This window comes from Ptychodera flava, chromosome 7 (assembly GCF_041260155.1).
Source record: "Ptychodera flava strain L36383 chromosome 7, AS_Pfla_20210202, whole genome shotgun sequence".
Taxonomy (NCBI): Eukaryota; Metazoa; Hemichordata; class Enteropneusta; family Ptychoderidae; genus Ptychodera; species Ptychodera flava.
The window spans coordinates 16,139,093-16,164,152 of NC_091934.1; the positions used below are offsets into that span (position 1 = coordinate 16,139,093).

Sequence of the window (25,060 nt, forward strand, 5' to 3'; positions counted from 1 at the left end):
TAAAATAAACGAAATGTAGTATACCAATACGTCCGACTTCGACGCGCTTATGCTACTGAAACTGCAACTGTGTGACGCCGGAACGCAATGCAAGCGAGACATGTAAACACGGGTAAACAGGAAGTCGCTCATACTAGTAAATCTCACACTAAGCGAGATTTGCGCGATATCAGCCAGTGCTATAAATATAAAGATATAAAGGAAAGATATAAAGATATAAAGGATATAAAGGAAAATGAGGGCAACTCCACACATCGGCTCTACCAAGATTGTTTAGTATTACGATATGGTGAATAAAAGGATCATTGCATTTATTTTGTGTGGAATACATGGCGAGACACAGGTGAATCGATAGTGCTTTGACCCTAGTCATGTGATCTGGGTCCCCGGTAAACCGGTTTGTTGATTGAGTGATTCGTCTTAACGGTGTTTCGGAACCAAAAATGGGGTTCCTTCATCAGTCGCTCTCTTGTTTTGTATCCCATCCGCTTGGTTGTGTGATGAAGTCATCTTCGTCCTCGAGGAGGAGAAGCCAGATTCGTTATTGAGAGAGTTAGCCACTATTGACTGACTCTATAGTGAGCGATCCGGTGTGTGTTGTCATATTATAATTAACATGACCCAGCATCGACCGGAGTTTCTGGACACTTATAAGGATTTTTGTTTTAGGGCATATTTTGAGCGTTGCTAGTGCTCGTTATGTTAACAGTAAATGTTGTACTAATCTGACAACGATTACTTGTTTTAGGCATTTAAATCGATTAACCGAACTTTTGGTTTTGTGTCAATTATTCATGGACTTTGTAATAGATTTCGGGTCGATATTGGTGCCTGCTTTCCGGTGTTTGAAAAGCATGTTGTGAAGGGCTGCTTCGAGAAATAAATCTTGTTTCTCTGTGTTTAGCCATTCCCAGGTTTCATGGTTTCGTTAACAATATTTGCTGTAAACGGCCTTTGAAATCGGTTTGGTCTGAGGAGAGTATTGGTTATTTAATTCATGCCGCCAACTTTGATTACTTATATGGCAGCTCTCTCAGTTTTTTATTTTCTTTGCCAGATGATGTTTTCTGTATTGCTCAGCAATCTTTTCAGTTTGGTTGATTGTAGTACCAATTCGATGACAGATTGCATCTTGGTTTTATACGATAAAGTGGCATAAAATGGAGACAAATTAAAAAAATTGTTTCCCCGTTGTTAAAACCGCTATCGTGAAACCTTTTAACTGTTTGAGCGATATGGGCAAAGTGTGTTTGAATTAACTAATTAATTAATCAGAGTGTTATCAGCATTGTTATTGTAGAAATTTTGTATTCAAGTCCGGATTAGAATTCATTTCAAACAGTGGAATTCAGAACAGTTTGTTTGTAAGATCACAGTTAATACTCATGTTGAAAATAAAGTTGTTTACAGTTTGAAGTACATAATGGTTTTGTGTTTTTTGAATGAATGGATTTGTCAAAAATTCAGGACAGGCAACTTTCTGGCAGGACAGGCAAGTTTTGAAAGTTACCAGTCCTGATGTCTGGCAAATATTTTGGCCAGTTTCCAACACTGATAAATATATATATATATATATATATATATATATATATATATATATATATATATATATATATATATATATATATATATATATATATATATATATATATATATATAATTTTTGGGGTATATTTTAAACATTCAGTCATTCTGTGTTTTAATGAAATTGTTGTCATGTCAGTTGTAAGATAGGAACTTAAAAGTGTCAATTCTAAAGTTTGAATACAGTATTTTGAATGAGCTGTATGTATTCCAACTCTCTTTATGCATAACCAGATGTCAAGAACTGTTGTAAGAAAAATGTGATTGTGAAATATTAGTGCATGTTGCTTTCTAATACTGAATTCTCATAAAGAAAATAGAAAAGTATCAGGAACTTGTCATGCTTTTCATATGAACTGCAGACGTCATAATGATAAGTACACTTTGCAAAACAGACTCTCAATTTACAGACATCAAGATATTAAGTTCTGACATGTATCTGTGATATATTAATATACTGCGCCAGAAGGGCGTTCCGAAAAATATTTAATATTAAGATATTTCTGTATATATATATCTGATATATGAAAGTCATGCAGCTGAAGGGCATGCCGAAAAATATGTTTGATATTTTAAAGAAATGCGCCCAAGAGCGCGCCGAAAAATTTTAAACATACAGATATCTCAGATATATATATATATGTCTAATTTATTAAAGTTTTGCACTAGAACTGGGCTCCGAAAAATATGTCTTATTATTATTTGTGGCTGGCAAAATGCATTTTATGCAAGTATGAGCCCGTGTCGAACTTGAAAAACACACTGACCCCCTATTGGGCATTTTAAAAAACATGGTGACCCCTATCACCAAAGTCAAAAACAGGGTGACCCCCATGAATCCACCCCCAGGCTGAAGAAACTGACCAGTCCCTTAGACATTTGAAAAAAAAATCTATCCGATTCACCAAAAATAGAACAGGGCAATGGTGATTAAATCTGTGGGCCACGATGAACTTCGATCTTTTTGAGTGACCCTATTCTAGTGTTCCCATGAGGCTTTGCTTCCTGGAACTCGTATCGGCATGCATGTTTACTTATTTGGTTATCGTTCACTCGGTAAGGTGTCAATATGGCAGCCAAACAGCCAACAGTACTTACGGAAATCAGCGAGAATTTTCTCCTTTGTGGGATCTGTACTTAGCAATACGAGAATGCGAAAACGCTACCGTGCCTGCACAGTTTCTGTGAGCAGTGTCTCGGTAAGACTGCAGACAAAAGTCGTGAAGTTACATGTCCTGAGTGCTGTCGAGTACACGAACTCTCCGATGATGGCGTAGCAGGAACTGACACCAATACGTTCCTGAACGATATAGTCGAGTATTTCACGAAACGAGATCGCGATCACGAGTCTGAAAAATGTGGAGCGTGTGAAAGAGGAGAAGTGACAACACACTGCGTTGAGTGCAACATTGATATATGTAGAATCTGTTCTAAAGCTCACACAAACATTCCTATGACGAAAGCACATCGCCTACTACAGGTTGCTGAATACTATGCAACGATGTCCTCTGACCCAGCCTCATTGGAACCACTTATTTACTGCAACACCCATCCAGAGTATCCGAAGGCATTCTACTGTGATACCTGCAACACGACAATCTGCCTGAAGTGCACTGCATTAGATCATCCCCTGACAGGACACAAGTACCGCAGTATAGAAGACGCAGCAATGGACTTTACTCGACAATTGTCTGCAATCATCGACAAAGTGAAAATGAAAGAAAAACAATTCATTGAAGGCAGAAGCACAACGGAGGAGGTATTAGAATGTCTTGATGAATGTTATCAGAGAGATGAGGAAAACCTGAGAGAGCACATCGATCGCACAGTCGTAAAGGTAACACAGCTAATAAAAGAGAATGGTGAAAAGCTTTTAGCAGAGTTGAAATATGAATACGATAAAAGGACAGCAAACTTAACAACGCAACTGAGAGAGCTAGACAAGGATGGCAACTATCTTACAAGTGTTTGCGAATATCTCGAAAACTTACTGCATTACGGCAATGCTTCGCAGCTAGTGTCGGCGAAGAAAGCGATTGAAAAACAAACGGAAGAGCTGGTGGAAGTGAAAAGCAGGGTAGAGCCAATGGATAACGATTGCATTAAATTTCAACCGTGTGATGACTTTTGTCAAGATAAGTGTCTTGGGGCGATAACAGTCCAACCAGTGTATCAACTCGGCGAGGTCCCTACAATCGTACCAGTAGATGAAGAAATTGCAGTAAAACTTTTGAACACAGACAACTCAATTTGGAATAAATCAAATGAGTTACAGAATCTCAAAATTGAAGCAGTGATGAAGCCACCCGACGACAGCACACAGGAACTAGAAGTCGTGAGCGAAGAGAGAGGAATGTTGACTTTGAAAACACGCGTAAAAAGACAAGGTGTACACGAACTTTCAGTAGCAGTGAGCCAAAAGCCAGTGCACGGGTCACCGGTCAGAATCAAGGTCATCCCAAAGAAGAGATTGGTGTGTCAATTTTGGGAAAAGGGTTTAGGGATTGGCCTGATAGGTTGTATACAGGAAATAACAATGATGAGAAACGGTGACGTGCTGGTCTGTGAGTATAGTAATCAGAGATTACAATCTTTCACTGTAAAGGGAATTCTTCGAAAGATGTTCGACTTTGTAGGTGTCCATACTTTCCATCCCAGTGATGCAACTATTTCAGTTGATGGTAATATCTTGACCACTGATTCTGGAAGTAATCAGGTAATTGTCTGTGATGAGAATGGCAATGTAGTCAGGTGTTTTGGAAAGGGTAAATTTCGGTATCCGATCGGCATAGCATTTAATCCTGTCAATGGAAGGGTTTATGTTGTGGATAATGGGCTCACTGTATTCACATTTATGAACAGGGCGGCAATCATATCAAATCATTTGGTGGTTTCGGAAATCGGAATGGTCAGTTTAGCTATCCCACATTTGTCTCTATCGATAATACTGGCAATGTCTTTGTATCAGATAGTGGCAACCATAGAATCCAAGTGTTCAATGGTGATGGTCACTTCCTCTATACATTCGGCTCCGAGGGAAATGGTGATGGTGAACTTGACTATCCCAAAGGAGTGGCTGTTGACAAACACGGCCATGTGTATGTCGCAGATTGCAACAATGCCAGAATCGTGAAGTACGAATCACGTGGCAAATACGTTTGTCATGTCGATGATGCGAGTGATGTTCTTAATAGTCCCATGAGTGTCTGTGTTACCGATGACGGCACAGTCATAGTAGGTGATCAGAAAGGTAATTGCATCAAGGTGTTTGCTCTGTCGTAATGAAACATTGATCACATTCAGGGATTAAAAGCAAATGTGCCTTCGATCACTCAGATGAAGAGGTTGTTGTGAAACGGTAAAAGGTAGAGTAATCATCTCGGCATGGACGTAGACCTAAGCATAGTTCATGATCTCAGTCACTGATCGTGTGGTAACAGAGTGGTAAATGGACTAATCAGATTTATATCGCTGGAATGCTCTTCAGTTTTGAATTTTGTAAATACGTACTATATGACAAACGACGCGAGCCAGGGATATCTCGTGACAAGAAGTCTTTTGATTTCGTAGTTTTATTTGCCACTGCTTCAAAGAAATAGTGGCATTTTCTTTTCAACATTTTCAAGAATGTAGATGACACCGCCTACTCACTCAATTTTGTGATCTTTCAAAAAAGAATTCTTGATGTACTTTAGTCCATTTCGGTTTGTTTTTATAACATATTGTGGATTATTTTTGATTGAGGAGGACTGTGTTGTTGGCTTCGTCGTAAGATATACGATGTAAAATGTATTGCAATACAGACTGCCAATAAATTTGGCAGTCTGTATTGCAATACAAAATTCGTATTCTCTTTTATTATTTTTGTCGATGATGAAACGTTTCTACATCATGAGATATGGAAGCTCTAGACATGTGCTTTAAATCATGCTTAACTTTAATTTTTGATGTATTTTCGATTTCTTTGTTTCCTTTCTGTTTATTTTCTAAACCAAGTGCCTAGTGTTTCTGGTCGTCACCTCAGCTTCTATGTAGGCCTATGTTAAATGTAAAATGTTATTGTGAATGAGTGAATTTTAATTATGACCAGAATTGTTATGTCGATTTCACGGTAATGTCGATTTACATTGCGCGTTAGGTTTACGGGGTTAATACTTCGTACTAAAAATGTCTTTGACCACTAAAATGATAATATATCATTAAAATGTTAGGTTTACGGGGATAATACTTTGTACTAAAAATGTCTTTGACCACTAAAATGATGAAATATTATTAAAAGTTACAGTCATTGTGTTATATAAGGGACCTGCAAATATAGGGTGGCGAAATTTATTTTCATTGAGATTTGTTAGTTGCACAATGGTGCATCTAACATGAGGATAATAAGATGTTTTAAATTGATATCATGCTGCAGTTGCGGTGTTTTCAAAACACCATGCAGTCCATCTAAACATGTTTAGTGCTAGTCAGCTGTTACGAATGAAATCTTATCGTATCCTATAGAATTGCAATACGTGTTAAAAATGTCCAAGCTTCTATTGTCAAATTTAATTCGTGGTTTCAGGAATAGCTATAATACTTTGACTTATAATGCTTCAGCTTTGATAGTCTTAACATATCTCCCCTGAGCTTGGTGTCTTGTCAATGCAGCGACACTTGGCAACGACTAATTTTAAATGTGACACAAACGAGCGTCACAGCTGTCCTGCATTTGTTTCATAACTTTTATGTTGAAAAAATCTTTTAACTCGTTTTCTGTAAGTAATGTAAAATACAGAATATAAAATCCTAACCGAATAGATGGTGAAACAAACAACGCTACAAGAGTAAACCAGCTTGAAAAGGTGTACATCCACTCTTTTTTCTTGGAAATCATTGCTTGATCATTTCCACTGAATCCGTAAAACACTTCAGTGGCCACTGTGTGACATTTGAGCTGCTACTGATTCTAAAAATGCTTGCTATGTACTACAACAGCAATGTAGCATCATTTAAAAGCTTTGGCTGAAATCAAAAGATCAACGTTTTAAGCACTGATTGGTTATGAGAATATAAATAATATCAACTTTATGATCCCTTTGCTGGCTTTAAACACGATTTCTGTGAGCCTATCAAAGTATAGATTTCTCCTAGTGGAGTAAAAACTACTGGTTTGAAGTTGGGGAGAAAATAATGAACAAAGACATGGACATCTCTTGAGAATTGATAATTTGCAATACATGGCAGAGAAGTGTTTGAACAACTGGCGATCTGATTTAAACAACAATAACTAAGATGTTGATGATAGTAGTAACGCTGTTAATGCTGCTGTCGCTGATGATGACGTAATGATGATGATTGGAAATGAGCTTCAGACTATATGAATACTGATGATTGAACTTAATTAAACGCACTTTTACGACAACTTGTGACAAGTGTTGATGTTGGCCATTGCTGTTAATGAAATAATTATTTATTGTTCATATCAAAGAGACAATGCACGACATACCTTTCAATTTTATAAACTTTTTCATTATTGTTACGACTTTTTGCAATGGACTCGTGATTTTTGTCATTTTTCTCCCTAATAAAGTTCATTAAAATAAGTGCTTGTATATGTATAATATGCATTTTGATGGCTATTGACGTTAATTTATGTCTGAATATTCAAAATGTCGTCTGTGCATGTGCCAGGTGTGTTTACAAGCCAATTGCTGTGTGTTTCAGTCTTCTCCGAGATGTTGGCCGAGGTAAAATTAACTCAGAAAAAACTGAACGTCAAAAGTTTCTGCATTTGTGTATTTAATAGTTGATAGCAATATAGACGTGTTTTCTAGATGCTTACTGTTTTCAGATTTGCATTCTATTTACACTTTTTACATGTACGTTTTGAAAGTACATTGGCCATTTTAAGCTCATAGATTTATAGCTTCTTTCATTGGCTTCTCTTTGGTTTCGTCGATATCGTATTCTCTTCTTCGATCCTAGATTTGAAATGCTTATAAATTTTGATGAATACAGTGCCAATTCTCCAGTTCCCCTTCCAGAGGTCTTTGTGGATGTAGTGAGGTGCAGCCAAAGATGCCGCAGGTGTTCGTGTGCAGATTCTGCAGATTTTCAGCGGGTGTGCAAACGCTTATCAGCAAATCAGGAATATACTAAGCACCTAACTTATAGGGGAGCAATCTCCAAAGGTTGAAATGATAAGTATAACAGTCAAGTAGCTTTCCACTGAGCACGGATGTATATTACATCCATGCACTGAACGAACCACACTGGCTGATAGATTAAATAATTGCACATTAAATAAATTGTATTTTTGTTCACACAAAAAAAACGGTGAGGGGACTGGAGGAATTCAGGGGAGGATTCAAAAACTTTTGGGGATAGTGGAGGGGGTACTTGAAAGTTTTGCACTGCCTATAGGGGGGACCTGGAGTTTTTCAGTTCCCTTACCGTTTCATTTTCCAGTTCAAAAGTTTGTCAGGTAATTCAATGAAAAACGAATAACATATTAATGTCATCCAATTGTTCTGATGTTAGTTATAATTACACAAAATCTACTGAAAAATATTGTCAAAATAATCAAAGTTAATACAGCTACTGCCTTGCTACTGCAGTGTCACTGCCACTGCATATCGGCAGTGACAGAGATAGCTCTGACTCTGTTGTAGTTGAAGAAGAGTTTTGGCCAAATGACGCTCATGACAGTGAAATATACTTGTACATAAGATCAGACCAGAGAGCAACACATGATCTGGAATACCAGAAAACTTAAAAGTTATCGGGGATTTTCGAATTCTGGCATATGAGAATAATCAAATATTAAAGAAAAAATTGGGGTCACCACACAAAAGTAAAACTTTGAACAGTAAAGACTATTACGAAAAAATGTGTGACTGAATGGAATTATTTATTTTCTACCAAATTTGCCATTATTAGGCCTACACCAAACATTTTAGAGATCAAAACGTTTTTATGGAGTATTTTAACCTTCCAGTTTTGTCAATTTTGAGCAACATCTAAGATTAAGTCTAAATGTCTCGTACTTTTGAAAAAAGAGTTTTTGGTAGGTTACTTTGCTCAGGTTTTCACTATGACAATTTGGCAAAATGTAGCCAGGAATTCACAATTTGCGTATTCTCTCATGATCGTCATTTTGTGTGCTCTTCAGCAGGTGCCATTGACCTGGCCAAAGTTGGATTAACTCAAGTCGGCGTAGACTGATAAATCAAAAAAATCCACCGATGCTTTCAAGAATGAATCAATTTAAGAACTCGCCTTAAAGGAATATGGCTCTATAAACTACTAATAACAGGTAGTGTCGAACATCTGCGAGTAGAACTGCCCAATACATGTTTATTTTTTTCTTTGCGTGTATCCCTTAATAAGTATGCGGCTATATGATAATAGGGGACCTTGAAAAATTTTGAGGGTACTGAGGAGGATCTGCATAAAAAAAATAAGATTTCAATTGCGATTCCTCCAGTCGTCCCCCACCCGTTATTTGTGAACGCAGCCTAATGTGCAACAGGGAACTTTCAGTGATTACAGTGCAGTAGGAAGCTTAAACTATTCGCGGGAGTGGAGAGCGGCAAACAATAGATACTGGAGGGCAGTGGGCAGAAAAATTCAGTAGCAGAGATTTTTCCGCATATGTCAGTGGAAGGGCACTTTCGAACAGCTCCACTTTCCCCTCCAAATATTCAGGTCAAGGTCAAAACAATGTAAAATCAGTATTTCAGCCTTCGAAATATGTTCTGTGATGATTTTGTAGAATTGACCGAATTTAGCAGTTAGCTTCACCTAATGCGGCCGTACAGGATAAACAGTCTACGATAACGCCATAAAAGGAGGTGGCAAATTTGAATAAAACTTTAATATTCTTGTCGTCATGACCAAACAACTTGTATACTCTCAATGTTCAATGTATTCAAAGCCGCATCACGTAGTGAAAGTAATCCGCCATATGCAAATTTATAGGTATAAATAGAAAAGGTGTCATCCGGACTATCTCTCCTCATTGCACACGGGACCAGCGACACAGCATGGCATCGTCTCAACCAGTTGCTAGCGCCAGCCAAGCCTTTGTTACTGCACACGGAGGCCCGTCCAGGGCGACTGCTGCTTCTCAACCACCCGAGAATGCTGAGAATTCCCGTGCCCGTACTGCTTTGCAAACACCACTGGGAGCCAATGACAAACAACCACGACCAGAAACGCCTAGACCCAGATAGGGCCACAGGAGAGCCAACCTTCACAGGTGAGCATATCGTATCGTAGAGCTGTTTGTTAGACTGTTTGATTCGTTGCTTGTGTGTATGTCGCCGTCATTTCATTACTAGATAATTGCGAATTATGCAAGGAATAGCACGAGTCAGTTTTCGTTTGGCACGCTACCACCTGTTGGTACGAGTCATTCACCTGGTCTCTCCAGGGGCGCTAGCATGCCGCAAGTTTGTGTGCGCACGTGTCTAGATGCTTTCAAGTTGGAATTTCTTCGCTGATACGTTTTCCGCTTCCTTTCCCCCTGTTTTTCATTTCTGTCACTTGGCTTGTTTGTTCATGTTCACTGCTCTTTTGCTTGCGCACGTGTAGTATTCATGTTAGCCAGCTGTCTGTGGTTTCCATGTGATACTGCAGTCTCATTTCTCTCTCTTTTGTCTTCTTTTGTGTTCATTCTACGTCATACTTGTGTTTAGTCTCTCTTTCTGTACCCTCTTTTCACCGTCCTGTTATCTTCTTTTACTTGAAGTCGCTAAGTCTGGCCAGGTAGTTAACTCGATGAGGAGTTGCTGCGAGGGTGCCGGGAGAATTGGCCAGGTAGATAACTCGATGAGGAGTTACTGCGAGGGTGCCATCAGTGTTTTAGCCTGTAGGGGAATACAAGCCCTTGGTGATCGAGTTCTAGTAACATATAGATGGATGGTATTGTATGTGGGGATACAGCAATAACAGATGAGAAGTTGCTGTGGGAATAACGTACAGAGCTCAAGAGTGGTACTTGAGGACGTTATAGTAAGGCTAGTGCATACATTGTGGAGAAGTGGCATAAATGATTAAAAAACGACAAAAAAAAATTAAAATTAAAAATTAAAATACGACAAAAAAACCGTATATGATAGTGATGCCAGCGGCGGGCATAGTGGGGGGCTGTGATTATGCCAAAGAAATGTGCGAGTATGCAGATGTAGAGTATACGACCATCTCGCTATGTTGTTGCGATAGTAGGTAATGTTGTCTACTATAATATTGAAATGATGTTGACGGCTGATATTTCTTGGTTGAATTTATAGGCTGACGAGATGAAGAATTTGAAGACTCAAATTCAGAAGCTTCAAGATATGGCGGAAACTGCATCCGTTGAGGACGCCTGTCGAAAGTCATGGAATTGGCGCACACACCATTGTTGGCCTCCAGGGTTCAACTCGTCAGCGCATTGAGGGCACTGGTCGACAGAGCGACGGTTGCAGCTCATCCAAAACTGCCTAGGTTTCGGGCGGTATTAGCCCAGTTCGAGTCTAATGATTTTGGGCAGGAAGCCGGCAGGTTGTTGATTCTTCTCCTGGGAAACAAGGAAGAGGAGGAAATAGCGTCCAAGGTGTCAAAATGTATGCGCCATTCTTCAAAGCCTCCCATGTAAAGTAATACCTCCTCCTCATCCCCTTCTACAGGGAGGGTCCATAGCACCCTCGTGTACTTACCTGCACACCTCGCATTTCGAGGTCCTGTCTAGGGGCGCCCTCACAGGTAATTTTGTTTTTTTTCATGTTTCGGCCTTGATCTGTTCTGTTGCAGAATACAAATGTACCTTATCCATGGGAAAAGTTTATGGTGGAAAAAATTCCGACGCCTAGAACTACCTACTCTTGGGTAACTTTTGAGGGTGCCCCTCGACAGGGCCTGGAGTGTAACCCCACCATCGGGGATGTAACGATGGAAAGATGAGAGCTTCCCCAACGACATTAGCTTTTCGCTGCCCCGATGAATTCATCGCAGGAGAATTACATCGACACAGATGTAACTGGGAAACTATTATGTCTACTGGTAGTCACGATCCTGTCATGGAATGGATCACTAATGGAGTCGGAGTCTCGGAGTATTTTCAACATTATAAAGGTCCATTTAAAGGAAAACTGTATGATAGTTCCACCCCACCAGCTCGTATCTTTGCCAATAATCCTGCCTGTGTAAATTTTGTTGAGTTCATTTCTCAGTCAATCTCCTCTAGAATCCAAACTGGCGCTATTCAGCTGTCGGGCAGGTCGGCATAGACCCCCCACCTTTTATTGTCATGCCTATTACTGTAGAACCAAAAAAACCTAGGATGTGTATTGATATGAGATATCTTAATCTATGGATCAGAGACATCCCATTTAAGTTAGACAAGCTGATTGAAGTCTCGCGATATCTTGAACAATATGATTATCACTTTAAGTGTGACGATAAAAGTGGCTATGACCACCTTCTTATTAAGGAAGTAGATCGCAAATATTTTGGTTTTCAATGGGCAGGGCAATGGTATCTTAATAACACGCTACCGTTTGGCTGGAAGCTATCTGCGTATATCTACCATACTGTCGGTTACGCTATCACGAGTCACGCGCGTATCCTAGGTGTCCCCTGCCTACAGTACATCGACGATAGACACGGGGGACCACTGAGACCGGCCTATAATAGCGACACGCACAGTGATTGGTCGAATTTCGATCTCGCCGAGGCGGCAGCATACATCCTATTTAAGTTATGTATAGACACTGGCTACTTCATAGCACTAAAAAAGAGTGTACTTAGACCGCAGAAAGCCTTGGTTCTCTTAGGTATGATAGTAGATTCCGAGAGTAAAGCTTTCATCATTCCCCCGCAAAAAAAGCTCCGCCTCTTAGAGTTAGTAGAATACGCCATGGGTGAGAGTGTGATACCAATTCCTTTGTTGCAAAAAATCATGGGGAAATGTATTTCTTTCAGTCTGGCAATTCCATGCGCTCGGATCTTTATCAGGCAAATGGCCTTTGCTCTATCGAAAGCGCAAAATCCGCTAAGAACACTATCAACATTCGTATCGGTACCCCACTCAGGAAAGAACTAGACGAGTGGCGCAATTCGATTAAATGTGTAAGTCCATTTCCCTGGCGTGACGAGAAACATTCAATAATTACGGCATACACAGACGCGAGCTCTTACAAGTGGGGAGCGATTCTACAAACTAGCCCGGTTCAGTCGACGTCAATAGGAGATAGTTGGGAATTAGAATGGAGGAATAGACCAATAGTGGAAAAAGAAGCAGAAGCCCTTGTTAGAGCGCTAGTAGCATTCGGCCAGCAACTGAAAAATGCACGATTGAACGTTTGTTCAGACTCCGCTACCCTCATGTATGCGTGGAATTCTGGTTACCCGGGCTCCAAATCTCAACAACTAAATCAGATACTGAAAGAGATTTTTTACCTGTGCTTAGAACACAATATATCCCTCGATATATCTGGATGTGTGGGCGAACAATACAAACCTTGAAAACTGCAAAGTCTGCAAAACCAAGACTCCACAGTTTCTTTGCCAAACAACTGACACTTGTGATAGTAGTAATACTGATCCCGGCGTCGAAGCTATAGACCAGCGATTGGAAGAAGTGTTAGGTACTCGTTCCGCTCATGAAATACAAAAGACCGTTTTGTACAGCAATTTGAACTTTTTTTGTTAACCTTTACTGAACCGAAAACGGTTTTAACTGCCTCCCCCATGATGTTTTGCGATTTCTAGTCTATAAAGATAAGGATGCCAAGTCACAGGTACATATAGTGACCTGCCCATACTTAGGGCGTACGGGTATGCAGCAGTGCTCCTGCCCCAAAAGGTTGCGTGTTAACACCATAAAAAACATGGTTTCAAAATTAAAAACATTTTAGCAGGCCCTAGCAAGTGGCGTTGACAAACGTACACCCAATCCAGCCGATTCATACATAATTGATAGATATGTAAAGAAAATAGCCGAAGAGCAAGCAAAAGCCCTGGTCTCCCCATTGCAAGCTACGCCTTTATTTATTAATAAGATGAGACTTGTATTTCAACATATACTTCAAAAGATAATGCTTGCAAAATCGCCCGCACAGTTATATATATTAGCCAGAGACATGGCCTTTTTCAAGATGTTGTCTTTTTCTGGAGACAGGGCACACGACCTAGGCCACGTGAAAACCCAAGAAATTTTGAGATTTCCTGACGATTCTGGTTTACTCTTTAATCATACATTTGGAAAGACGCTAAGAGGCGACTCCACAAATTTATTTGCTATTAAAGATGTTCCGACTTAGTCATGTGCCCTGTCAATTCGTTGGAAGCGTATATCGCGTTAGCCAGCAGCCTGGGCATTAATATTCTCACTGGTTATCTCTTCCGGCCAACCGCCCCACAAGGAACAATAGAAATGAAACCAATGTCTTCCCAATTAATATATTATAGGCTGAAATCATATTTACAGGAGGTTGGTATTAATGCAGGAGAAACACCGCATGGCTGTCGAAGCGCATGCGCCATCTCACTTGCCATGACGGGTACAGACATATACGCCCTCATGGAGCATGTTGGCTGGAAGGCGGAAGAGACAGCTAGGTACTACATGAAGCTTTCAAAAGTTACACAACTCGGCGCACCAGCAGACAAACTCGTAAATTTAGTAGAAACATCAGGCAGTATTACAGACACATATAAGCATATGGATGAACTTGTCGGTTTCCACAGGCTTTCGAGTAAAGGGCCTATATTATAATCTATACAGAGGATGTTACTAATGAATATACAGATATTAGTTAGGTTGGTAAAGCTAAGTGTGTATTCCATATCATATAGATGAATAAACATCTTGAAACATGCGTATCGGATCTCGCTGTTTTTCTTCCCGGTACGTTGTTAATGATTGGGATTGGGATTCTTTTAAGGTATGGGTATTAACGGGAGCAGAATAATATGATGCGTAGAGCATCAGGGAGCAAACCAGAATTTCGACCCAATCCTAACAATGGCTATATCCCTGAGCGAAGTGATAAGGCTTTAAATATATAGTTATTCAAAGCCGCATCACGTAGTGAAAGTAATCCGCCATATGCAAATTTATAGGTATAAATAGAAAAGGTGTCATCCGGACTATCTCTCCTCATTGCAAACGGGGAGAAGGCGACACAGAAGTAGGCTAAGACCCGATGGTGTAGAGGAGATACGGAGAGGGGCGGCGGCCTCCCGCCCACCCACCCCATGTATATATTGCTTCGCCACGGATAAGCCCACCAGAATTCGACCCAATCCTAACAATGGCTATATCCCTGAGCGAAGTGATAAGGCTTTAAATATATAATGGCTGAATAGGGGGCGCTGTCCACTAACCGTTGACCTCTGCGGGTCAAATTCCATACCTAGTTTTGTATCCGTAGATAGGCACGTTACAGTGTCCTGCAGAACTCGAACACTCGAAAAGTGCAAATCGACCTGGGGTGAAATCTTTTAAAAGGTCGGTTGACAACATGGCAGACAATGAGTCAACACTGGTAGCAGAAATCGACGAGAACTTTCTGCGCTGCGGAATCTGCTTCGAGCGATACAAGAATGCGAAAATGCTACCATGTCTCCACAGCTTCTGTGAGCCGTGTCTGATTCAGATGGCTGAAGGCGGAAGTGCCATAACCTGTCCTGTGTGTCGTCGACAACATGAACTCACGATGAATGGCGTCGACGGAATTTCGACCAGTGTCTTTCTGAATGATCTGGTGCAGCTTTTCACTGAGAGTGAATGTAAAGCGGAATCGAACAAATGCGATGGGTGTGACCGAGGTGAGGCAACAAACCACTGTGTTGAGTGTACATTTGATTTGTGTAAAGCCTGCGTAGTTCCGCACACGAAGTTCCCTTTGACGAAATCGCATCGCCTGGTATCAATAGCGGAGTACAACGCTGCCGTGCATTCTAATCCTGCATCTGTACAACCTCCAGTGTACTGTAACAAACACCCATGCAACGACATTGAGCTTTATTGTGACACCTGTGGCGTGGTAATCTGTGCTAAATGTACTATATCAAACCATTCTAAGCCAGAACACCAATTCAGATGTGTAAATGAGGCAGCTCAAAGCTTCAGAGCAGATCTAGCCGCACTGGTCGATAACTCGAAAGAGAAAGAAGCGAAGGCACAAAGCAGTAAAGTCAAAGTTCAGCAAATGTTAGAATCCATTGATAAATGTTATGTAAAACAAGAAAAACACATCAGAGACACAATCCGCCAAAGTATTGAAGAAATGACGCGTCAGATACGCGAACATGGCGATCAACTGCTGACAGAGTTGAAAAGTGAATTCGATACCAGGAAAGTTAACCTGAACGCTCAACTGAAAGAACTTGACATCGCTGAGAATGACCTGACAAGTACTCGTGAATATGCTGAGAAGCTGATGCATTATGGGAACGCTTCACAGCTACTGTCTGCAAAGAAGGGAGTTGATCATCAAACAGAAGAATTGCTGAAAGTACAGACACATGTAGAGCCAGTGGAAGACGACTACATTCAGTTTGAACCATGTGATGACTTCTGTAGAGAGAAAAGTCTTGGGACAATTAAATTTATTCCGACGGTGTACAAACTAGATGCTTTCACTCAGTGTACCAGAATCGGTAATGAAATCTTTGTTACAATTCGAAGTGAGAATAAATCGACCCATCAGGAAGGCATGGCACAGCATGTCAAAGTTAAAGCTGTGATGAAGACACCTGACGGTAACACACAAAAAGTGGCAGTCAAGGAGAATAAGAATGGAACAATGACTTTGAAAACACGTGTAAAGGAAGTAGGGGAACATGAATTGTCAGTGGCAGTAGGTAGGAAACCAGTTCAGAGATCACCGATCAGAATTAAAGTTATACCTTCCGAAGGGTTGGTATACAAAATAAGAGGGAAATGTTTGCAAACCAGTAACAATTTTTGTGGTTTATGGGGGATAGCTGTGATGAAAACGGCTGATGTGTTGATCTGTGATGCAGATATTCAGGGACTACAGTTTGTGTCTCTAGATGACGGAGATCGGAGAGAAGTACAGTTTAGAAATATAGAGGGTTTTTATCCAAATTGTGTGGCTGCATCGGTGGATGGGAATATCCTCATTTCAGATTTCGGAAACAAACAGATAATTGTCTGTGATGAGAATGGTAAGGTAATTCGGTATCTTGGAAATGGTACGATCAAGTTTCCTGGTGGCATCGCCATCAATCCTGTCAACGGAAGGGTTTATATTGTTGATCAAAATATTCACTGTATTCACATTTACGACCAAGACGGCAATCATATCAAATCATTCGGTAGTAATGGAAGTCAGAAGGGTCAGTTTAATAGTCCCTTCTGCGTGTGTATTGACACCATCGGCAATGTCTATGTATCAGACCGTCATAACCATAGAATTCAAGTGTTCAATGGTGATGGTCACTTCCTGTACGAATTTGGCTCCTATGGAAGTGGAGATGGTCATATGAATGATCCGCATGGTGTAGCTGTGGATAGGCAGGGCTGTATGTACGTCGCAGATCATGGAAATAATAGAATCATGAAATACGACTCAGATGGCAAATTTGTTAGTCGTATCGATGATGCAAGCGGCCAGTTGGATAGTCCTGTCGGTGTGTGTGTCACTGATGATGACAGAGTCATTGTAAGTGATCGGGGAAACGGCTGTATTTGGGTGTTTGCACAATAGTGCACTTTGACAGTCATTAAATAACGCGAGTGCGGTTTAGCCAAAGTATTCGGTCCGAGACATTTTACTGACAAAATCCGCCAAATGTGAAAAAATACGGCCCATGGTAAAAGTCAATTTTTTCACTCTCCTGTGAACTTGAAGATTTTGAAGTCACTGCCGAATCTAGATTACATATTTCAAAGGATCTCTCCGTTGATCTTTCACAAATTACGGTGATGGTCAGAGCCCTCTACGGGGCTTGCCCTGCAACTAGCATTTATTGTTTTGACTTTCAGGTAAAATTCATAGAACTGTTTACCAAATCGGCTTGCAAACATTTTTAGTTGGTTTTTATCCAGTGCAATTTTCCTCGAAACCTGCGCACTTAATTTTCAAAATTAAAATTGCAGTTTTTGATATACTATATTTTCGTAGTATCTGATAAGATCGGCTTCGCTGGTATTGTAGATAAGATATGAACGCAACATGAAGTACGGATTCTTACGGTTATATTTATTGTTCTGTTCAGAACATTTTAATTGTCAAACTGTTTCATTAAACAATAAGTGAGTGTTAGCAGCTTTGTAACCTTCCAAGTTGCGTGTTCAATGGTACTTAATGTAAATTTAAACATGCGGATTATATAAGCTTACAAGCATAAAATACATAATACCTTACCATACAGCTTAATCTTAAATCGATGATCTTTTTTGTAATGATCGACTACTTTTAATTTTGTACTTTACAACTTTCTTCAAAGAATAAATATCAAAAGGATACAGTAATTTGATTCATGTAAGCTGATTTGTGGTTGAGTTACAATTCTGTTTTGACGTTGGTGTAAATGAGCACGCCAATAAATCAATACATGATTGACAAAGACACAAATGAATCAATCAGTTGACGGGACACTGATGCCTACATTTCGATGTGTTTGTACAACACCCCTCCCTAACCCGAAACTATTATTTAGGCGATCCTTTCGTTTTGAAAGGAAAGTAATATTTATTCAATAGATAGTGTCTTTGATGGTAGGTATGTTTATAATCAACATTAAGCGTCATGTCAACATAACTGATAAAAGGTAAAGCGAACGAAAAAATGTACAAAGAATGCCTTGCTTAGCCTCGAGAAACATCGCCCTCAAGCGACCAATAGCAAGAGAAATCATTCTTTCTGTACTAGTGTGTCTTTCGATCTTTTTGCCGTAAAATACTGCGAATGTGCGTCTCTCAGAGCAATAGAACATTGTTGATAGTATTGCAATCAGCGGTCATTGCAACTTTATATCAGACCACAAGCAATGACTTGAATATTAAGTTGTATGAGAGCGCTTTTAGTAAAAACCTCTGTAGCAGTCATGATATTCTTTCAATGATATCGCTTGTAATCGAACGTTGCTTGATATTATGTAGCTAAAAATTGCTTTCTATTGAACTTAAAATGGCACCTTTAAAATGAATTGGAAAAATATCGATGGACAAATTGAATCCCAGGATGCAGCCCAAAATATCGTCACTTGTTTATATTTGTACGGAAAATTAATAACGTAAATGTTTTAATGTAAAAAAGATGACAATTATTCCAGAAACTTTAAATTCAAAATGTGGCTGAATTATTCAATATAAACACTCTCTCCAGAGATACCACACCTATAGCGATGTTACATGTAAGTGTCGTCAGAGCCGAACTTCAATAGATGAATCACTCAGATCTTAGAATTCGGAGCAGGTTTTTATTAAATTTCGCGATGGCGTGTCTATGAGACGGTTGTAACGCAATGGATAGATAAACATCAATGGTTGGACTAAAAATTATATCGAAGAGGACTGATAGATTTAACTCTACTCAGAGACAAGAATACAAAGAAATGTTTAATATTCAAATTTACTGGCATCATTCAAGTACAAAACGTTAAACAAGTATTAATAAATATTTTGAAATTCTATTTCGTCTAGATCTGCAAAAAGTGTTAGCGCAAATTTCATGATACCTTCCATTATTATGTTTTCTCAATGAACACAGAATACAAGACACCATACACTACAAAACTCCATAGCTTGGATTGACAGGGACTTTGATTGTTTCTCGCAGATTCTCCTTAAGATCAGAAATAAAGACTTTATAAAGATCGCTCTTCGGCGATAAGGTGATTCATTTTCACCGCTTGATGTGCATAAGGACTTCATTGGAGTCCGCTGCCTTGCAAAAGCGAAGCGACTGACTAGGTCAAGCCTATGACAAACAGAATCAAGGCACATAGAAGTGTGCGTTTACTATATTATTTTATAACTAAGATAACAGAGAAACAACAAAGCCGTGTCTCAAGGATTGATTGTTTGCTACCCTGTATACTAAGATTGCATGACATCATGTAAAGTGTGAGGCCGCAAAGCGATATATTTAGATTTATCACTTGTATTATAACAGCATCATGAAAAGAAATATTTCCAAGGAGAATAACTCAATAATTATGACATTCAAGTTCGACTGTGTGCATCCTCCCCTGGTTCCCTAATTTCAAAACAAACTCATAACATCTTCTCTCAACTGAGTGAATAGTAAACCTTCCAATCTTTCGCCCTCTCAAGATGCAGGTACAAAATTTGTACTAAAAGTCATAAAGACATTTAAGTTCAATGCACGCTAGTAATATGGGATTTGCACAATCACTGTAAAATACCATCGGAAGGAAAATATAAGATGAAAACATCATATTTAAATTTGAAAAAAAAAACTAAAATACTAAGATGATGAAAAAGACATCCACTCAACAACCCATAACTGAATTTGAGAAATCAGTTTTATCCAGTAACTTTTATTCAATTTATCATGAAAAAGCTAGTATATTTACCTTTGATACGGTTTTCATATTTGTGTTTGAAGTTTGTATGACAATTGCAAATTCTTGTTCTACTAGTACCAAAGCATGTTTCAGCATTGTCAATTTCGAAGCACAAATAATGTGTGTGTTAATATTTAATTTTGAATTCTAGTCTGGAGCACAATTCACATGACAACGATGATGGTATACGTGTAGTTTTACGTGTAAAGGTTGAGTTGACAAGCTCAACACGTTGTATTTCAACATACGGCCCGTGGGTTACAATTATTGAAGCTACTCAACATTTTGACCCGTTTGCGTGTCTGTAATACCAATGAAGTCAGATATGGCTGTCTCAGAAACACTGGCTCATCAACGCCCACAGGTTTCAGAGGTAAACTCGGGTGTTGCATGGTGGGATACTGCGCCGTTAAATAATGTTTTGCATTTGTCTGAAAAAATGCTACTCTGTCGTATTTGAAAGATTTTACTATGCGTAATAGGTAGTTGCGCCCTCACACAAAAGTGTTTACTCCGTGAAAATAAATTGCGCCTTGAAGAACATTAAGTTTCACTGATTCTATAGTGTACAGTTTTATTACATACATACATATTACATGTATCTCACAAGAATTAATTTTGATGTCTTCTAAAATAATTTCGCTCCATTAAAAACGTTGTATGCAATGTATTTCAATTTGCTGCCCTGAGAAAATTTGTTTTCCATTGAGAAATTAATGTTATTCTAGGAAAGGTTTACCATCCATTTAAGAAACACAGTTCGTGCTCAGACAAAAGTCTTTAAGTTTAAAGTTGGTACTATTGAACAATTTTTACTTGTTTTACAAAACAAAAAATACTTTTGAGGAACAAATATTTTGTTTGAAGTCAAAGTCAAGTGTATATTGTTCAATTTGAATTTGTTTTTGTTTAAAGATTTTCAACACAGTTTACCTAGATTTACAACACAGTTTAAATATTTGCTTTGGAGAAATGCAATCTCTTACAAATATTGAAGATATTGTCAAAAAAAGTAAAAGAGTTCATATTCTTAATAATAATATTCCGTGCTGCGTGTAGGGAGGGGCCACGATATGAGACCGACATGTATCTGAAATTTAAATTCACAAAATCGTTTTACAACTCACTAAAATGTAGTTTTTACTTTGCTCGCCGTTCGATGCCCTTAGTTTTATTCTCTTTGTTGTACATTCATTGTGGATAGAGGGACAGTGACTCTACCGAACTTGAAATATTTTATGAAATATTAGAAACGTGTACACTCATCAATGCTACAACGAACCATAACCTCCAATCAGCAGAATTATTGCCTGAAAACTTTAATGCAGCTGTTACCTCTATCAGCCACTATAACTCTGCCATCGTCAGTGACACAGACACCGTTAGGATGATTAAGACCGTCACTTACTTCATCGATACGGCAAACAAATTTACCATTCGATTCGTATTTCACAATTCTGTTATTGGTGCTATCTGCGACATACACATAGCCGTGTTTGTCCACAGCAACTCCATGGGGATCGTTCATCTGACCATCACCACTTCCATGGGAGCCAAATGTATAGAGGAAGTGACCATCACCATTGAACACTTGGATTCTATGGTTATCACTGTCTGATACATAGACATTGCCGGTGTTGTCAATACAGACAAAGTAGGGATACCTAAACTGACCCTTCTGACTTCCATTACTACCGAATGATTTGATGTGATTGCCGTCTTGATCGTAAATGTGAATACAGTGAGCACTAAATTCAACAACATAAACCTTCCCATTGACAGGATTGATAGCGATACCAATAGAATATTTAATATTACCTTTCCAAAACACCTGATTAGTTTACCATTTTCATCACAGACAATTACCTGCAGATTTTCACCATCTGTAATAAAGACATTACCATTCACTGATACAGCTGCATCATTGGGCTTCGAATTATAGACATTTGCAAACTTGAATATTTTCCGATGTCTTCCATTTACAGTAAAACTTTGTAATCTTTGATTGTAATACTCAGCGACCAACACGTCACCATTTCTCATCATTGTCACACCCATATGTTATTTAACTGAGCTATCCTGAACCTTTCTTCCAAAATTTACACATCAACCCTTTCTTAGCGATAACCTTAATTCTGACCGGTGATCCTTCTACTGGTTTCTTACATACTGTCACTGACAATTCATGTTCCCCCTCTACCTCTACACGTGTTTCACTGCATGAAAACCCTATAATACTTACTGTATTAACATGGATTATTGCCTGTATTTTAGCTGAAGAGTGCATATACAGATGAATACAGTCAAGAATCCATTTTTGTATTCAGCAAGCCTGTATTCATGTGGATTCATGTGAATTCACGTGTATTATACTATAATACAGGCAACTTATTAATGTGAATTTATCTGAATTATTTCGTTTTCATGCAGTGTTTTCAAAGTCATTGTTCCATTCTCATTGTCCTTGACTTCCACTTTCTGTAAGTTACCGTCAGTGTCTTCATCTCAGCTTCAACTTTGACACGATGTGATACCTCTTCCTTGTTCAAGTTTGATTCATCGGCGCTTCGAATGGTACATGTGATGTCTTCCCAAACTCGAATTCTTGGAGAGACTGAATCTACTTTGTACACCGTCGGAATGAATTTTATTGTCCCAAGACTCTTCCCCTACAGAAGTCATTACATGGTTGAAACTCTATGTAGTCGTCTTCCACTGGCTCTACCTGTGTCTGTACTTTCAGCAATTCTTCTATTTGATGATCAACTCTCCTCTTTGCTGACATTAGCTGTGAAGCGTTCCCATAATGCATCAGTTTCTCAACATATTCACGAGTACTTGTCAGGTCATTCTCAGCAATGTCAAGTTCTTTCAGTTGAGCGGTCAGGTTAACTTTCCTTTTATCGTATTCACTTTCAACTCTGTCAGTAGTTTGTCGCCGTTTTCCTGTATCAAACGCGTTACTTCTTCGATAGTTTGACGGATGTGTTTTCTGATTGTTTCTTTCTCTCCTCGGTAACACTTGTCTAGCGATTGTAATACTTTTTGCACAGTGTTTTTGCTGTCATGTGCTTCGCTTTCTTTCGTTTTCACTTAGTGGTGACGTCAGACAAATCTTGACTGAAGCGCCTGGCAGCGTCTTTGACACACGTGTACTGGTGTTCTGGTTTCGAATGATCCAATGCAGTGCACTTCAGACAGATTGCCATGTCGCAGGTATCACAGTAGTATTCAACCTGAAAGTTTGAATGTGTGTACAGTAGACAGGAGGTTCAACCGAGGCTGGGTCAGCTGACGCCATTGCGTGATATTCATCGAGTTTTAATAGGCGGTGTGATTTCGTCAGCGGGATCTTTGTATGACCTTTAGCACAAGCATGACAAATGGCAAAGCTGCACTTTGACTCAAATCCACCCTCTTGTGTCGCAAAATATTCTAGTAAATCATTCAGGAACACGTTGGTCTCAATTCCTGCCACGCCATTATCGGTGAATTCATGAACTCTTCGACAAACCAGACAGGTAATGGCGGCTCTCTCCTCAGCTAGCTTTCCGAGACAAGGCTCACAGAAGCTGTGCAGACATGGCAGAATATTGGTATTCTTGTATCGCTCAGAACAGATCCCGCATAGGAGGAAATTCTCGTCGAAGTTTTCGGGTAGTTTCGATCCCTTAACTGCCATGTTTTACGGTGTTTACCGATCAATCGGAGTAGGACGATGAACGACAGCACAACTGGTATGTCTTGCTTCATGGGTAGGACAATTTGGTAGTTCGAAGTGTACAGTACTGCTGAACTTTGGACCCTCGAGCAGCGCACCATTGATCATCCGAGTAAGATATTAGAGCTATTGACAGTATAGAACTGTATTGACAGTACTGAACTATGTGGGAGGGAGCATGCTAGTCAAAACACCCTACTTTCATGTGCTCATTTTAATTTTTAGTAACTTGGTGTCTATGATAAAACCTGGGCACGGGTTCCCCAGGCTTCGGTGACTTTCAGCATGAGAATTTCCGGAACGCGTACGCGTCATCAGATACTGTTTGGTACGATGAACTAGAGAATTTTGTTCTCTTGAACATTATGGTATACGAGTTCAAATACATTCTCTCATCGGATAAAGCTATGACAATGTCACGCGGTTAATATTTTAAAATGTGACACCTGTTTACGAAATAGCGTACATGAAATCTCCGATTATCTATGGGTTGAAAACCATTTCTATTTCTTGTATAGGCTATATGTTTTTGACTACCTGGTCACTTTGATTGCCGAAAGATGAATTCCATTGAAAATGCTGAGTACAAAAATTTAGTTATCAATCTAAGTTAGTTGTTATGATAGTGTCAAGGCACGTTATTGACAAAACAAAAGCTACACGTAGATTATGAGCATTTATTGCAATATGTTAAGTGAGCTGTATTGCCCCTACTTGTAACAATCAACCCTATTTGTAACACAACCTAATTTTCAAAAAAACTAGGCTGTATTTGTTGAAATCTTAATGAAATATGCATAGTTGTATGTTTGGGGCAATTTTAATTTTTTTCCTTGTCGAAACTCATTTTTTTGAAACTGCTTTTGTTACAAATTTGGTTGATTGTTACAAATAGGGGTGGACGTATTAACCCTATTTGTAACAATTAACCCTATTTGAAACTAAACCTAATTTCAAAAAAACTTGGTTGTATTTATTAAAATCTCAATGAAATATGCATATTTGTATGTTTGGGGCAATTTTCTTTGTTCTTTGTCAAAACTCATTTTTCTGAAACTGTTTTGTTACAAATTGGGTTGATTATAAAAAAATAGGGGTGGACATATTAATTCTATTTGTAACAAAAGTTAACCCCATATAGGGTTAGTATGAATTCGGTCAGAAAACAAGATTTTTTGACATTTTTGTCCGAAGTTGGTGAACACTGCCCCGAAACAAACTTTT

The 25,060-nt window shown here is 39.1% G+C and overlaps 3 protein-coding genes across 3 annotated transcripts in view; 2 read left to right on the forward strand and 1 right to left on the reverse strand.

Moving 5' to 3' along the window:
- Positions 1-25,060, reverse strand: part of LOC139136864 (protein sidekick homolog) — a 311,194-nt gene that overhangs the window by 228,567 nt on the left and 57,567 nt on the right. The gene's annotated exons all lie outside the window — the stretch shown is intronic.
- Positions 3,086-4,866, forward strand: LOC139136323 (tripartite motif-containing protein 2-like). Its single transcript, XM_070704047.1, has 2 exons — positions 3,086-4,300; positions 4,447-4,866. The coding sequence occupies exons 1-2, from the start codon at positions 3,086-3,088 to the stop codon at positions 4,864-4,866; spliced, it is 1,635 nt and encodes a 544-aa protein (XP_070560148.1).
- Positions 14,959-18,046, forward strand: LOC139136867 (tripartite motif-containing protein 2-like). Its single transcript, XM_070704704.1, has one exon. The coding sequence runs from the start codon at positions 15,075-15,077 to the stop codon at positions 17,286-17,288; it is 2,214 nt and encodes a 737-aa protein (XP_070560805.1). The 5' UTR covers positions 14,959-15,074; the 3' UTR covers positions 17,289-18,046.

What these genes read in the sequence shown, in the direction of transcription:
- LOC139136867 (XM_070704704.1), top strand. Translation starts at nt 15,075, where the DNA reads ATGGCAGACAATGAGTCAACACTGGTAGCAGAAATCGACGAGAACTTT.
- LOC139136323 (XM_070704047.1), top strand. Translation starts at nt 3,086, where the DNA reads ATGTCCTCTGACCCAGCCTCATTGGAACCACTTATTTACTGCAACACC. An exon ending in CTGATTCTGGAAGTAATCAG is followed by an intron (nt 4,301 to 4,446) that starts GTAATTGTCTGT and finishes ATTTATGAACAG; the next exon opens with GGCGGCAATCATATCAAATC.